Consider the following 17,753-nt stretch of genomic DNA (forward strand, 5'->3'; position numbering starts at 1 on the left):
AGAAATAGCATTTCTCTACGACATCGCTTTTGGCAACCACTGGAGCCTTTAAAAATGAATCCAAAGCTCTGCTGGGAAGAACAATAGTTTGTGGAGAAGTCAAGACCTGGAAGGACAGGTCTGTACTCCCTCACTATGAATGATCACATCAAGCTTCACGTGCTAGTTTCCCAGCCGCACTCCCTACTCAGTCTCCTGCCCTGCACGTGCTGACAAGACTCCCAACTCACACACAGGTCCCCAGAGAGGAAAAGACCCAGTGGCATGGTGCATTCCAGCTGTGACAGGTGAAGAGGGAAGAATAAGTTTGACAATACGGCCATTGCAACAGAAGCCCAGTAGCCTAGGTTGCCTTGGCTTTTTTATTTGCCTGTCACTCAGGCTTTGACATTATTGAAAGATCAAACTCCGTTGTGCCTGTTCATTACCTTAATCCTATTTTCTACACAGCTTTATTATCTCTTCAGGCTTCCTTGGGAAAGGCTGTCAGAGAGGTTAGGGCAGGGGGGAGAGGGTTGCCTATCTCCTCACCCTGTCAGATGCCTCTATTCAAGAACAGCTGGAAGACTCGATGGGCAGGGGTATCGCAGCATAGCCTACATCCTTCTGGGGTACTCCAAAGGCACCAATGGACTAGGTCACCAAGATACATGCACTGCAGCTGAATGCACTGGCGCTGTCTTTCCTGCTCTAGTTTGTCCTTTGTGGGATGCATCCTTTGCAGTGTCTTTTTTTTGGTTACTTCAGAGAAAAACAAACTGATTTATATTTGTATTTGATGCAGTTGACTCAGACAATCTAAACTACCTAAACTACAGGTTAGAAGGCAATTGGCTCCAGACCAGACCTGCATCCACACCAATCCTCCTCTACCTCCTTTCCCCAGATACAGCTCTGCTGACACCCCTCAGGCCCCTTCTGCCATTGCTCCCCTCTCTTGACTCCCAGAGCCCACCAGCTCACCTCAATCCTGACAGCACTCCCTTGATAATCTGTGCTGTGCCACTCCTACCAGAGCATACCAGTCCTGGAAAGCTGAGCTGCAGTTCAATAATCCTGCCAAATATTTGCTATCTGTCCATCACTACACAAAGACCCCCAGGCTGAGAGTTTCAAATTTGTCAGCAGTTGAGTCTCACATCAGGATTTGAGCCCAACATTTCCCCAGTTGCTAAGGTCAGCACCTTCACTGCACAGAAACTACTCAGTGGTCCCAAATCAGAGGCCATAGCAATTAACCTCCTCAATGCTTATTAAGACAACATGCCTAAGTCACTTCTGTATATAACCTGTTGCCAACCCTCACCTCCTGAGCTACCAGAAACACCAGCCAGGACAAGATGACTATAGAAACTGCATTTGCCTCTGGCTTCTGAGCACCACAGCCAAGTGGGTGAATGGGAGGATGCAGATCACCTTCCTCACCCCTCTGGCTCAGGCTGAAGCATCAACTGAGGCAGATGAGAGGGAAGGTGTAATGGGCATATTTTGACTGTACATGGGTAACAGGAAGAAACAGGGATGGTTGTGCCATCAACTAGAAAAGCTGGGAAGAAAAGTTGAGCTGCTCCCTACTGAACCAGAACCACCCCCCACATACACCTTTCCACACCAGTTTGTTCCGTCCCCTACTCCGTCCCACATCTCATGTTTAAACACCCCTTGCCTACATGGACTAAAGGAATAATTTTACGGCATCTCCAACATTGCATTTCTCATTGTTATTCATTTTTCTCATCAAGTCCCTCCCTATAACCTGAAAGCTCACTCACCTCTCAAGGTCCCAGATTCTCAGAGGTGAGGTGTGTCCACAGCAGGCTGTTCCCGTCACAAATGAGCTGTTTAAAAAAAAAAACAAGCAAACAGAAAAACCCACTTACTAATCCTCATGTTCTGAAGAAATAGTGCGTGAGCAAAACAGAGAAAACAGGCTACGAGACAGACTCTGAATTCTGGTTCAAGACTATTTCAGCATATTCTACTGCATTTCACAAGGGGCAGGCAGCAGCAAAGGGAGAGGTGCTCCAGAGCTCTTAGTAACTGAGCTTCCCAGATGCAGCAGTTCACAACTGAAGATAATTGGCAGGACGTAAAGATGTATTTGCATATGCAAAGGGAAAACCTAAAACAGGAGCAGCTGTAAATTGCAACAACATTTTCAAAACAGTTAGCACAGTACTCAGCACATTTCATATACAGTCAGTGCCATAAGCTGAGGAAAGACCCTATGGAAAATTCCCTGTTACTTCCTACTTTGTGTCTCGCTTCTGTTTGCTGGCAACTTCTGAGCACAATCATGAATTGGCTGTAGCATCACAGGCCTAAGGAATCACAGAATAGACGTCTCCAGTCCAGCCTGCTCAAAGCAGGGCCAATTTCAAAGCTGGATCAGGTTGCCCTCCCCAGTGCTCAAGCACTATTTAATAAAGGCAGCACAGCTCTCCTGCAGCAGTATCTGGCTCAGTTCACACTCTCCAGCAGGGTCCATTCCAAAGTCCTCTTTGGTGATGCTATGTTCCTGCTGCACATGCTAGCTCCAGAGATCACCTGACAGCCACCGGCCTCAAACTAGTTGATAAGACAGGAACAAATCCTTAAAATCAAGCAGCAGGAACATGGGTGCTGTGGCTCTCCACACTACACTGCTTGTTTTGTGCCAACTTCCTATCCTCAGTCCAAATAAGAGAAAGCAGCTCATACAAAGCTTTTTAAGTAAGCTATAAATGACCTCTCACAAAGCCACATTTATTGCAGCTACCAAGAATAAAATGCCAAAACTATGTTTAAGTCATTGCAATAAGGATAGCATGAATGCAGGAAACAGAGCCTGCTTTAAATAAAAGCCAGCTCTATGCTTTGCCTAAACATCTTTTGCAGCATGACATGGGGCTGGCAGCTGAAAGAAGAAAGCAAAATAAGGAAAAAATGTCACATCTGTAAAAATAGCAGTTTTTAAACATTTCTTTGATCCTCTACAACTTTCTTCCTTTGGAAGTCAGAAGGTGTCTCCAAGTCTCTACTGTACCAGGAAGGGATTCTTGCAGCATCCTCGACTTCTGTGAGAAGCACTACTGCTGGTGTTACAAGGCACCCAGCAGCAAAGTGGTGAACATGCACTCAACTCAATCAAAGCCAGAGAAGAGCCATGTGGAAGCAGGGCAGGAACTCAGGACTCCTACTTCTAGCTCTGTGGTTTAGCTGAGCAATTGGTTTCTCCAAATCATAAGGCCAAAGCAGTTCTGCCAATATACTCTGCAAAAGAGGCAAGCAGATAACGTCAAGCCATCTCAAAGAGCTACAAGAACCAAGGAAGAGCTACGGCTACCAAGGCTCTCTTTTTTTGCTGGCTTTATCCCTCCTACCCAAAATCACATACCTGGAGGTATCCACAAGTCCTGTAACCCTTAGCTGCCCTTTAGGCCTAGACAACACCTGCAGCACCAGAGCTATTTCAAAGTCTCTCCAACCAGGCTGTCTTACATGCAAAATCCCAGGTTCATTGGCAGTGCACATGCAATTGGCCCAATGCACCTGTAGCACAGGGCTCTGCACAGATGCTGCAGGGTGCACACTTTATTATTCTCCATAGAAGTCCCTAACCAAAGTCCAAGAGTCTAAGAAAAAGCCAATTCCTGTTGCTGTGCAGCAGCCGCAAGGACCAATTAAGAAAGTGTACAGGATTTCATATTTGGAAACAAGGTCCCTCCTCAGTACCTGCCTTCTCTCCACCATACTGCAGGACAAGAGGGAACATTTCCCTTTTGCCAACGTCTCCCATCTCAAAGGAAAACAAGGAAGAGACACCCACTCTGACAGCTCAGCAGTCAAACCCCATGTCTGGAAAGCAGCACTTTGGTCAGGGAGTCCTTCAGCTACAAAGCTAGGTGTTGGGTTCTGTCCCTCCCTCCCCAAACATAATCCATTAATAACTACTAAAGCCAATTACTGTGGTTAGAAACATAATAGCAGTCAGGGAGTCAGTCAAGCAGGCAATTGGGTGCTTAAGTTTTTTCTTTTGGGGGGACAAACTGACTGTGTCCCAGCAGAGAACGCCCTCACGTGGGAGACAGGCCCCTTTGTGCAGAAGGTATGCACGAAGCTTTGATGGTTGCCACAGGTCTAAATTAGCATGGAGGCACACCAACAGGGAGAAAAAGGTGGGAGTAACAGCAAGGTCTAATCCCTGCTCATGCTGTCAGTTCTGGACTTCAGCTTTCCCTCCTCAGTCCTTACCACCCACCCCTCCAAAAAAACAAACAAAAAAACCCCCCAAAATAGCATTAGATGAAGAGATTTCTCTCCAGCATCACATACAGGCCTCAGGGCCACAAACAAGTCTCTTCTGGGTAAAGCTGGCTCCATTCACTCAACAGGAATTTTTTCTCATCCTTCAGTAGGATCAGGTTTGCAGGCCTTATCTTTAACAGGCTGGAGGCCATTAGCAAGCAAAGATAAGAATTCTCCCAGAAGAGTGGGGCACCTTCACTGCCAGGATTAGAAAGCGGCATTCACAAGACATGCACAAGAAATGGTGCCAATGAGAAATTGTCAAAGCCTGGGAGCGAACTGACCTGGAAGTCTGGACTCCCAGGGGATGATACAGGGCCCCTCACCTTGAGTCTGGTCTGCAGGCATACACCTTCAACCCCCAGGCCTCCCATAACTGGGAACCTCACGGGGGTGACAGTTTCACTCCAAGTAAAAAGGCAAGACAAGTCAGCTTTGGTAGGTCTAAAACAACATGCAAACTGGAGCTTAGCAGGTGAAGCTTGGCTCCAAAATTTCTGAAACATTGTTCAGCAGAACTGAAGCCTTCTACCAGACTTGCTTCCTTCAGTTTACCTTCAACAAGGCTTTTTGTCTTTGGAAGCACAGAGCACACACCAAAAACCTCTGACCTAAAGAAGTGCAACATCTTCACAACTGTTCTTGCCAACTGCCCAAGAGAAACAACTCAAGCTGAGTTACTAGCTTAGTGAGTGTCATTAATTTTGCCTACAATGCTTTCAGGAGTCAGAGACACTGAGGAGAGACTAGATTGGGAAGAGTAGAGCACAAGATACCCTATATATACGACCACAGGGATGACCCATCTCTCTGAAGTATATATGATACTACTGACGTACACAGATGCTGACCAGGCGCATCTACATGCTACATAAAAACTTTTATGTCCAAGCTTCAAATGGCCTTGGAGATGCAAAGTCTCTTCTCCACTAAGCTTTCCTCTGCCCTGTGAAAGCTGCTGGGTACCATGACTACAAGCTCCCTCCAGAAGGCTCCACTAATGGGAAATGAGCACCATTGCAGGGCTTCCATAATGGGGCATGGAAGGCCTGGATCCCCCAGTAGGTGATGTTGGCTTGCTTGTTTTCACATTTCCATCTCTGCTGTACCAGGAAGGTGAGGATTTTGCAGAGCATTGAGACACACATACTTCATACACAGCATGTTTTTGTTGTCCAAAGCAAGGAATTTTCCAACTCATCTGATACTTGATGTTCTTTTTCCCATTTGAAACTCCCTACTGAGAAGGAGGAGAGAAAAAGAGAAGAGAAAAAAAAAAAAACAAACCCCCAAAAACCCTCCTCCTGAAGCCAGACCTTCTTCATGCTACAAAAGAGACATTTCATTGGATATCATCCCCCCACAATAGACGCTGAGCCAGGGGATGAGAGAGAACACACATCCTGGCAGTGCTGGTGGAAGAAGCACAAGAACTTCTCTCCATCTGACTGACTTGTGGTTGTTGAAGATCCCATGGCATTTCTGGCAACAGCAGTAGTGCTCTGGCTACAGTCCAGCTGCAGTGATCCCATGCCTGCTCCCAAGGTGCCAACTACACAGTTTCACCCCACCTGCAGCATCCCTCTTTACCCCATCCTGGACAGAACATTGCCAGATGTGGATGAACCAGAGGGAAAGAGATAGCAGCTCATCAGCCCTTTTGGAAAGATGCTGTTTGTCATGAGGCTTGGAAACAGTCTCCACTCCAGAGATACAAATCCCACTGTACAATACATAGCTTCCTCACTGTCAACCCAGCCTTCAGAGCAGGCACTGCCTGAGCTGGGAATCCTGCAATGGAAAGTCATTGAAGGATCCTGGGTAAAACAGGCCCTTTCCAATCTCTTCTCTCTAAACTTCCCCCATGCCCCAGGCCTGAGCCATTCCCCTGTACTGTAAACAGATTGCTTCTCAAGTCCTATTCTGCTCTTTGGGAATTTCAAATCCAGAATCTGCCTGACACGTGCAAGAACCTGTTCCTTCCTCCTCACACGCTCCCCCGCCCCCTGGAATTGGACATCGTTGTTCCATTTTGGAGACTATTATATATGGAGACTCATCGGACCAGGAAACAAAGAAGTTATTACTTGACAGAGCCCTGCAGCTGGGAATGTGGAAGGCAGGGGGAAAGGAGGGGGAGCACTGAGGGAGACAGAATGGGGGGGCTGGTAGCAGCATTATGAAAGCGATCAACAGAAAGGACAGCTCAAAGATGGGAAACATCTTTTTTAAAAAGTCTCAAGTGGGATGAGAAAAGAAGGAGAGGAGAAAGTCCAAGATGGAGAGTGGAGAAGAGAGAAAGCAGTTGATGCTGGCGGTGCCACGGGTTAAACACACGGGTCTGTGGGTTTGTGTAGCCTTTGATTCAGCACTGACACGCTTTGGCAAGGGAGGCCACCGGAGCTGTCAAATCCTTCACCAACGTGCCCATCAATTGTATTCAGCTCTCCCCGACCCGCACTGGCATTTTAATTACTGTTGGGTAAACTAATTTGTACAAATGAAGGCAACTCTGCCTAATAGAATATGCAAGCTCTCTGACCTCTGACAGGCGATGACACAAGATACAAAGGAGGCAGAGGAAGGCTTTTTATCAGAGCCTTATTACTCTCTATTACTCCAATTAGTTAAGCTCCAGTGCTCCTAATTGGGGGAAAAAATCGCAATTAAATCAATTTTTGATGGGCTGAAAGTGGGTTACCGAACCGCCCTGCCTGTGAAACACTGATATTATAGCAGCAAAGGTCAAAGTCTTTGTCGGCACCTGTGGGGCCCCCACCTCCCCTCTCTAAGCCCCTCTGTGCCCACCCCCTCCCCAACACACACACGCAGCTCGCTAAGGCGAATCATTAGAACATGTCATGTCTTATCGCGGCCACCACCATCCTGCTAACCTCATCAGTTGACATCATTACGGAAGGTAACTCCTCCAGCATGAATACAGTGCTAAGGTCACACAAACTTGATGGAGCCCCTGCTGAAGAGCCCAGGAGGCTGGGGAGCAGATGCAACAGTAACAACATTGTGAAGGGGAGAGGAGGGGGTCAGAAACTCAGTGCAGGCAGTGTCGGCACCTCTAGCATGAGGCTTCTCCAATAGACCAGCTATACACAAAGGGAGGGAGACAGCACAGGAAAGTAGGTGCTCCTTCCCCAGGGGCATTTAATTTGCAGGAAGAAGGAGAAAAAACAAAAACAAAAACCACACCATCAGTTTAGCATTTTCTTCTCCATGAGAAAGCAGGCACCACAAACATGCAAGAAGTCCCATCTGCCTTTGATTCAGGCAATGCTGGACGAAGCCAGGATTGGGTGGTCATGCAGGGCTGGCGTTGCCCCTTCACTGCCCCAGACTGATCCCTTTAGCCCTACTTTGTGTCTCTTGCAGCATGACCTGAACGTTGAACCAAGCACCTTCAGTACCTTAGAAGTAAGTCAGGACAGCTGGGTTACAGGCTAACAACTCAGTAACCACAAACTGAACAAAAATCAGCAGGTAAGGCAGTTGCACCAAAAGTCCAGCTACTGTTAATGGCCAAAATTACAACTTTCTAGAAAAGGGAACATGGGGAGTGGAAGGCTATTTAGAAGAAGATAAGATTGGAGAAGCTGAAGAAGCCAATGACACATGATATAACTGTCCAAAACGTGAAATAACAAGTGCAGGTTGCATCCAATTTACTACAGCTCTCCAATATCCCTCTGGCTTTTGGCTCCAGACTAAGTCCTTCCATTCCTCAGACCTCAAGAGCCTTTCCATGCTTTCAGTCCCACATACCACACTCCTCCCACATCCTTGCCATGCAATGCTTCAGTTCCAGATCTTCAGTGCAAGGAAAAGAAGGCAGGGTCCATCAAACATACTTAAACATTTTTTATCTGTGTTGCTGGCTGCTGTTCTAGGCTCAAGGGTACCCACACTGCACTTTGTTAAAAAGCCTGGTTTCAGGAGTCTGCTGGCAGTCTCCTCAGGTCCCTGTACTACTCCAGACTCAGCGCAAAGAAGAGCTGCTAGAGTGCTCTGCAGCTGAGCTTATATTTGGGCCCAACTGCTTGCATGCATGTAAAATAGTCTTGTATTTGGAATCAATAACCGGACTGAGCTCACCTGAGCAAGCAGAGACCCACTGCAGCATCGCCTCATCTTTGTTCAGCAGTGAATAACATTGCCAAAGAGAACCAGCAGCTGGAGGCAAATGACAAGGCTTGTTCCACAAACAGACGGGAAAGCTCTGGCACATTTGCTGCTGCTTCTTTGAGCTTTGTGTGCACGCCGCAGCGTCCCTCAAGGCATCTAGTCAGCTCAGGGTTGAACTGTGCTCCTGATATGCATCATAAATTGCACACAGAGAAGCTACAGAAGAGCTCTGCCACTCCCCACCAGGAACTCAGCACAGAGAGAAAACAAAATGCATAAAGATGAATGCATGAACGCCACAACATTTACAACCACTATTGCTCCAAGAGGAAATGCCATGCTCTGGCAAGGAGCACCAGTGACACAGTCACGGACAGACAGACTAATAACTCATTCGCATGCTGCCTCGAGCCTCAAGTGGACCACTAGAAAGTGGTCCCCAGAAAGAAGGCATTTGCATTTTGTACTGAAGGGCACTGTAGAGATGCTGGGCAGAAACAGTGAAGTCTCACATTTGAGGCAGAACTCCGGTGCATTTGATAGAAGAAATGCTTACGTCATTGCCTCCCATGTCGTTTACTACATGCCTCAGAGTAGAGGGAATGTCAGCTTCACCTCTCCAACCCTCCACCTTGGCCTCTAACTTCATACCTTCCTCCAGACTTCAGAGACCCACAGGCTGGAGAACAGAATAAGCTTTTAATATCCTCAAAAGCTCAATTCCCAGCATGGTAGACAGATCACCCCCACTCTGGCAAGTTGCTTAGCAGGTACCTGACCTAGACACCTCCATCTTGCCTTCATTGCTTTACAGTTTCACCCCATATTGTCTGCCTCAGTCATCCTATAACCTTCTTCACTGTCCCTTCACCAGCCCTGCAGCAGGCAAGTTTTGTGAAAACAGGCAGCCAGATACAGAACATAATCCCTGTTTCTGGAGAAAAACTGAACTCAATGACACTAAGACAGAGATTACAGACAGGACAGGCACATGCACACAGACCTCTTCCACATTGCAGCACTGAACAAGAAAATATTCTTTCTAGAAACTAGTGAGTCCACCCACAGAACAGTCCTGAAGTTCCTAGGGCTGTCTGCATCTAAATATCAACCTTCTTTTCCCCATACTCCACATGACACATGCTTTTAGGGAGAAGCAAATGTCCAGGACAGGACCACATTCAGATTAGCTCTATAAAAGTTGATTGAGGGTCCTGGGTGTTCCTGTACAAGAAGGATATTCAAACAGTATTTTTCACAGTGCTGCTGTCATTTTTCAGAACCTCAAACAGACTTGCCTTTGTGATTGCGTAAGTATTTCTACTGGGCTGATATCAGCCCTACTCTTTTATTAAAGGGAAAGGCTTGATAACGCATGTTTAATGGTGTAAAATAGTTATTTGCATGGTATGTCCAACACTCTTCTTCATCCTTCCTCACACCCCAACCTCCGGGCTTGCCGGGCATGGAACGGTTGTTCAGGACAGAGGTATCTGTATGAGAACTCCTGCATCCCTAACTCTCTCCAGACCCAATTTAATCCCCAACTGATGCTCAAGTTAATACTGTTATTACAGGAAAAAAGAGACTCCTTAACCATAGAAGAAATGTAATCCAGCATGTAACTTGGGCACTGGTCTGAACAATGTTTACCAAACATCAAGGTGGGCAGAAAGCCCATGCCAAAACCATTTTGCCTGTGCATGCTCACCAGGACTTTCTGTGAACAGAGCTCTCTTTAGAGGCATCCACTGGGGTTACACCTTGGAAGCCAAATCATGAAGAAACATTACTCTGCTGAGGAACCACTTCTGAGTCTAAAAACTGGGCAGTGCAAGAGATACAGTTCTCTATTCCTACCACAGAAAGCTTTCTGGGGACAAAGAGAGAGAAGGAGAAAAGAACAGGGTTATTTCTGCTTCAGCTTGTCAGTAACCAGAACAAAACCTCACAGGACATTTTTAATTATCAGAAGCTATAACATTAGAAAGGCAAAGTAAGTCACTACTAAGGCTACATTTGTGTTTTGAGGAGTTTAGGATTTTTTTTGTTTCATCTCCTTTTGCAAGTGCAGGTGAAATAACCACAGCTGGTGTCTGGAGTTCTTTAATTACAGTATGCATTCTCCCTTCCAACATCACTAGGGCAATCTCAGCCATCTGCAGCAACTTCATCCTATGCTCTACTCTTGCTCTGCTCCCCAGAGCAGCCTTTCAAATACAGACAGACAAGACTCTGTAGGTACCCACCAGACAGCACGCTCTACCTCCAACTGCTGCACATGCCATCTGCAATACAGTGCAAGGGAATTGCAAGGTGACTTCATAAGATCTCCATCTTGAGCAAATCCACTGGCTTTTTGAAACTAATTAAAAGGAAGAAACAGGTGAAGCTGCTGGCTGAGCAGCAGAAAAACACAGTCCCTGGATGAGATACACGCAAAGGTATTAGACATTGGACACTCTGCTCCAGGGATAAGGCAGGGTACCTACAGACCATCACATATCTCGGGCAGATCTCCAAAGGCCTGGCACTCAGTCCTCATCCACCCGCACACCCACTTCAAGCCTTCACACCCAGCACCTATCCCCTTCCTACTGGGCTCAACGCCATCAGGATTCCCCCTCACCCCAATGGGGAAGACACCCTGAGCCTGACCCTCACCCACCTCCCCAGATCCAGCAGCCCCCTTGAGCTCAGTGCTCTGGGCCCACACACAGCCTTACAAGAACCTCTGAAGTACAGCCCTTGCTTTCTCAAAGCCTGCCCAGGTGTAAAGCTCCAGCGATTCCTTTTTCTTTGCCATTTTCCCTCCCTCCTCCCAGCCCCACCAACACTTTCAGGCCACACAGTGAGCCGGGAGGTTGGAGTACACGAGGACCACTGCAGCAGTCGTGCTGTTTCAGGCCCCCCCCTAACCCCCCCCAACTCAAGACAATTTCTAAGAGCCATTTCTTATCCTCCCCTCCATGAAATGATTTCTGTTAATTGCCTGGTGGGAATCACTTATAGGTGGGGGAGACTCTCCCCACACACACACCCTGGCCCCTAATTGGCTTATTGAAGTTTTAACAGGGCTTTCACCTGGAGAAGCTGGTAATTATTCCCTTCATTCCCCTCTTGCTTGTACCTGTAGCTTCACACTTGGGGCCCGCCTGGCTCCACAGGGGGGACTTTGTTCCCTCTAACTACAGGCACCACACAAATGGGCCCAGCAGCAGGAGAACACAGCAAAGTGGTAATTTTCAGCCCAGCGTAATTAGCCAAGGTTCTTTCAGCCCAAACTGCTGAATGGGGAGGGGGCTGCCAGGGAGGGTGTGCCATGTGGGAATGGCGGGACAGGGGCTACTCTCAACAGGCGGACAAAGACCTCTCAGGGGCTCCTATCTGGGGCAAGCAGGAGGAGGGGGTTGGAGCGAGACAGCCTGCTTGGCAGAGCAGGGGCACGGTCAGCAGTGGGACACACGCTGAGGAGATCAGCTCATGACAAACATCTTTGCCCCCAGCCCGTGGAACAGGGCAACGCAGGATGCCAAAAAAGGGGTAAAGGAGAAAAGAGATCCAGTGATGCACGATAGGCGCATGTGAAGAGGTGCGATGCATGACAGATTCTTGAAGGCCTACGCTCCCAGGGCAGGATTTCTAGTCTAGTACCTTTGCACTGAGATTAAGAAAGGCCACAGACTTGGGGAGAGGAAATTGGACAGTGCAGGTCCCAGACAGGAGAGCAAGAACTGTGCTGAGGACAGAGTGAGAACTCTTACTGCTGAGAAAAATCAGGGAAGAATCATTCACCTCCTCCAGCATCTGCCCCAAAAGTCACACAACAAGCAGAACCAGGACAGCAATGAAGGCTCCAGGTTCTCTTTTTGCTGAGCCATTTCTCATTAGCAAAGCAAAACTGCTTTTTGTAGTGGGACCTCACTTATTCCACCTCCCTTTCTGCTACAAGCCTTTGGTTCTGCAAAACCTACCAGAAAACCTGCTGCACTGTGGGTTGACCAAACCACTTGGCTCCCAGTGTATTGCTCCTGTGTTACACCAGACTGGTATCAGTCGTCCCACAAGCCAGAAACCAGCATCCTGTGACACAGTGCCTCTGTTGATTCTCAGGACTTGTTAGCATCTACGCTCTCTTTGAATTATTACTGTTGCCTTCAGGACAGAAATCCTTGTCCTGGGTGGTCAGCTCCAGGGCTGTAGACAAGTTAAAAACCTACTCAGCTGACTTGATGATCACAGCTCCAGTGCAATGGAGTGCAATTTTTTTTTTAATGTTAAATTTGAAAAAGCTCATCTTGTGTCCCTTATGATTGCAGCATCCTACTGGAAAGCAAGAATTGTCACAATCTGAAAGCTTGGACCTTATTCTGCAATGAAGATCAAATGGTAAGCAGGCAAGTGAAAAGATACCCACTACTTTCATCAGAGCACCAGTTACATAGGAGTGCTGAGCAAGCCCTAGGAGATGATGCAATCACAACAATCCTGACAACAAGGAAAGGAGATCCCCAGAGACTGGATATGTAGCAAGGAGACAGGCAGCACAAGCCCCAGGGCACAGACCTGTAATTTCCGAGCTGCCCAAAATACACAACTGTGACCCAACGCTGCAGCAGGTTGCAAACCGGAGAAGTTGCCCGATTCCACCCCATGATACTCTGGTTTCTCTTCAGATCATATATATCTTTAACATTTTACTAAAGGCTCCCACAGAAAGGTCCATTTTTCAGTTTCAATCCAATTTTTTGCAGCCTCACCCAATCTGCTTTAAGTACTCATCACAGAGATGAGTTCAGCTAGATACTGTGTGCCTTCAGCTCATCAATGCTCAAGACTTTTTCCTTAAAAGCAACCTTGGACACTTCTGAACAAATCATGGTTGCCATGAAATCAATGCCAGCATCTGAGAAGCAGACACCAAGACTAAATATAACCAGACCCAAGCTGACCAGGCCAGTTTCAAGGCTACGCAGAGAAATATAGTGAACATTCCCAGCACCAGTGGGAAAAGATATGTACTTTTGCCTATACTCATACCTTATCACAAACCTTATGGTGTCCAGGGCTTTTTCTTCTTACAATCCCCACACCCTACAACATGGGGACATGTAGAATTGATTTAAGTAAATACTCCAGCTGTCATTGCTTTGAACGAAAGTCTAAATACATGCCCACATGTAGAAAATGCTTAAAGAATCATGATGCAAAAGAAGAAAACCTCTCCTATTTTAAAAATATCTTTCTATTTTTTAAGCTTCAGGACTGCCAAGGCCAATCCCAATGTATTTTCAGAAGTGACTGGCAGAGTTTTCAGTTAACAAGGATTCTTTTAAAAATGTGTATATATAAAGACAGCTTATCTAAACTTTTCCATTAGAACATATGACAGAAAATGACTTTTCAATAAGCCAGCAATCTGTGCATGCCAGTGAGGTCAGGAGGAGGGGAGAATCCTTTCAGGTTTGCCAGAACAACTAAAATGCAAGAATGTTTCAGTTTAAAAGTAGGGGTGGGAAGGAATGTGTTTCCCTGATGCCACAAGCCACAAATTATTTTTGCCTTATTCCTTTTGCCATACACACACACAGAAATACCAGATTCAAACTTCCCAACTTAGGAGAATTTTGAAAAAAGTGATCAGAGTGGCAAGGAAGAAGAGGACTTCTCAACAAACATATACTTTCATCACCTTCCCACAAAGGGCAGCAGTTCTTTCTCCACATCATGCAGAGGCAGGAGCTGTACTTGTTCACGCTTATAGGGGAAAGAAGTCAAATCACTTAAAAACCGAGTGCTTGATCCTCCTCATCTGCTCTATGATATTCAAACAATTTCCAAATGAAGTCTAAATGAGTTGTTCAGTAGGGGAGAAGGAAATAATGCTCAGAGGGTTTTAAGAAGCTAAAGACCAGGAAAGGTGAAAGGAGGGAAGCGTGTATATGTAGCACATGCTGCATACAGAGGGGTCCAGGACACTGAGGCATGGAGACACAGGTGCTCTGTGGAGGAGGCGAGCAAAGCCTCATCTGCATTTAACTCAGCCATGAAATGACTCCTAGAGCTTTCCTGCTCTGATCATTCCAGCCCTGACACGGACACACTTGCAGCAACCTCAATTCACTTGCCTTTAAAGCTCTGGGCAGCTTCCCCCTTCCCAGCTCTCCACTCCATGCAACATGATTTTCTTCATGGTTTTCATGCTAAGTGTTTGAAGCATGTCAACTGTTTGCCCCTAAGTGACCAAGATCCTGAATGAAGCCCCTGCTCTCCATCTGCAGGTTCAGGGCATGCTTGGTTGTGAGCAAGCACCAGAGTGAGAAATAAACCCCACCAGTCAGGCCAGAAAGCCCCAGCCCTGTATGCAGAGAAAGGCACACAAGATTTCATTAAACCACCAAACAGACAACACACATCTAAGGCATAAGAATGTTTAGTGGCCACCTCCCACACAGATCCCAAACTACCCAAAAACCCGCTGAAAAAGTTTTGCAGGAGCCAGAGCTCAAACATCCTGACATCAATATACAATAAAACACAGGTTCACAGCACAAGTTATCATCTTCACTATCTGTAATCAGGCTGAGATGCAAAGCAGGCCAAGAACTATTGAATTTCAGTGATAACTGAGATTAGCCAGATGAAGATAGGAAAGGGATCAGGCAAAATAGATGCTGTAGAGACAAAGAAAGGACAAGGCAAGGCGGCAAGGAATAATTTATTATGATGCTTAATGTCAGTATTTTGGGAAAAAAAAAGACACAGAAAATGGAGTAGGAGGGAAAGGATTGTACTGGAAAGGACTGGGGAAAAAGGCCCTTCAGGCATGTCTCCCAAGTCTGCAATGGAACAGAGGATTCCCTAGAACACGTCGTCCTTTGATGTCATGAAATATCTGATAAAGGGATATGAAGTACTGCACTGCCTCCTGACCCTCAGTAAGCTGCTGTCGAGGTGAAGCAGGACAACCTGCTGGCAGTCAGTCCTCCAACACTTCAAGGAGCAGAAGTCTGGAAGCTTTAGATGCACAGGCAGTTTTGCGGGCAGGAGTGTGAAACCACAGCTTCCTCCTTTCCTTTCCATGGCCTGCCCTATTCCCACGCACTCTGAGAGTTTACGAAGTCTCATACAAAAACATAGTTATTAAAAGAACCATTTTTACTTGGCAAGTCAAACACCCACATGAAGAAATGCCAGAACCAAGCTCGCTCACACATCCTCCACTGAAATGAGCACGTTACTAAAGTGTCAGTATTTGATTCTGCAGCAAGTTAAGAGCTGTCACTGATCTTTATCATGTGGATACACAAGAACTAATTACATGACCATCAATTCAGGCTAGGCTGCATCTCTGTGGACTCCAGTCAGAGGCTGCACTGGGAGGAAATGATGAGCTTACCACATCTCAGGGACGCCTACATTTTAAGTCCACTCTAAATAACAACTGGCCAGCAAGTACTTGCAACAGTCATGGTTTGCTACTGCTTCACACAAGGCCACCGATACTAGAGTTGGGGTGGCTTGGGAAAAATACTAAAATCATAAACAGAGCAGAGGGTATCCAGAGGGAGGAATCATTCACTGCATACCCCCATAAGACAGTCAAGCAAAAGGTTTAAAAACAGAACAAAGTGTTTCTTCCTTAGGACACAACACTGAATTGGAAAGGAGCCTAAGAAGACCAGAACGTTAACAGGTTCAAAAAGAAGAGATGAGTTGCTCACAGAGCTAGCCTCTGCAAATATGAAAGAAACGCTGGTCCAGATGCAAACTCTAGCCAGGGAAACCCTAACCTCCCCATCACTGGAAGCTGGGAAGGAACAGGCAGGAAAGGATCTTTTTGCATTTGTCTTGTTCCTTACCCTTCTCCCTAGACATCTACTACTGACCACTACTGGACACCAAATGCTGGGACAGATGGATGCTGGACTGACCCACCATGGCCAGAAGAACATCAGAAATGCCCACCTTGATCAAGCCATGGCCATCTAGCTCACCATTTTGTCTGGTAATAGCAGATGCTGTTTAGGAAGAAAGTGTAAGCTTGGCAACTTTATGTGGTCATTCTCTTTGTACTGCCCCAACATCCACAATTGCCGTACTAAGGATTTTAGAGACTGTATCCCAACCTAGTCCTTCATTATGCACCTGCTATCCATGAATTTGCCAAATCCCTTTCAAAACTGCTGGCATCATCCACCTCCATAACCTTCTGGAGCAGGAAGTTCACTACACACTGTGTGAAGAAATACTATCTTTTGTCCATTTTAAAGCCATCTCCTAGTAATTTCAAATGTCTCTAGTTCTATTATTGTAGGATTTGGTGAATAACACTTCCACACTCAAGCTTACCCATCACCATCTTACTCTCCATATTTCTCTTCAGGCTGGTTTTACCAGAACTGCCTAATGAAGGCAACCAAATATCAGCACATCAATAATTTCTGCAGAGTGTTTGACTTGGGAACAAATATGGGGAAAGACCACAAAACCAAGATACAAACTAGTAATTCAGCCATCTCTTTGGTACAGAGGAGTGTTCTTCTTCTGTATCTTCTCTTCAGACCCTGTTGGTTCATTGCCCCTTCTGAGGCAAGTTAAGAGTTAATTGGTTGCTTCAAGCTTTGAGGCTTCAACCAGTCTCAGTCACTCCTAGACCAACAGGGTCCCATACCACTGGCTTCACTGCGAGAGCTAGAGAGCCAACACAGGTCTGAGGACCATCAGGGTCTTGCAAACTGTAATTTGGGAAGCAGAGGATAAAGCCATTGCACAGTGGGAACAGTACTTCACCTGCACTCAATACTACTAAAGTACCTGATATTATTCACCACATACCAGGAGCATGAAGTTCTTGCTCTGCCAGGCTACAAACTTAACTGAAGTGGTCTGCACACAATCCACGTTCCCAGATTGCTCTGAGACCATCAGAAGACAGATGCTAGAGAAACATTATTGCTTTTCTAATTTCTGGAGCAGGTTCCCTTGCTTCCCTGCTGTCAAAGATGAGAAAATCCAGGGGTCATATGGAAAAGGAAAACATGCTCTACGCCACATGCGCTAATCAATATTCTGTGCAAGACAGAAAATAAGAAGCAAGAGAAAACCTATTCCATCAGACAGTCCTGCTCCATCCCCATCCCTCATTAAATCAGCCTGGACAGGCGAAGCAGGTCATCGAACAAAGCGCAGGTGCAAAGCTCAAGACAGCTGCACCAGGAGGCAGAGACCAAGCACAACAATAGTAGCAGTTGCTGCTTGGCACAGCTTAGTCTGTAATTGCTTCCTCTGATCAGTTCACTTCTTTATTCAGTCTCCTTTTATTTTTT

At 46.4% G+C, this 17,753-nt stretch overlaps 1 protein-coding gene across 1 annotated transcript in view; it reads right to left on the bottom strand.

Moving 5' to 3' along the window:
• Window positions 1-17,753, bottom strand: part of FBXW4 (F-box and WD repeat domain containing 4) — a 63,549-nt gene that overhangs the window by 14,175 nt on the left and 31,621 nt on the right. The window contains 1 exon segment of the mRNA XM_030030228.2: window positions 1,773-1,838. Coding sequence (XP_029886088.1) covers window positions 1,773-1,838 — 66 coding nt within the window.

Source organism: Aquila chrysaetos, chromosome 11 (assembly GCF_900496995.4).
Source record: "Aquila chrysaetos chrysaetos chromosome 11, bAquChr1.4, whole genome shotgun sequence".
Lineage (NCBI taxonomy): Eukaryota > Metazoa > Chordata > Aves > Accipitriformes > Accipitridae > Aquila > Aquila chrysaetos.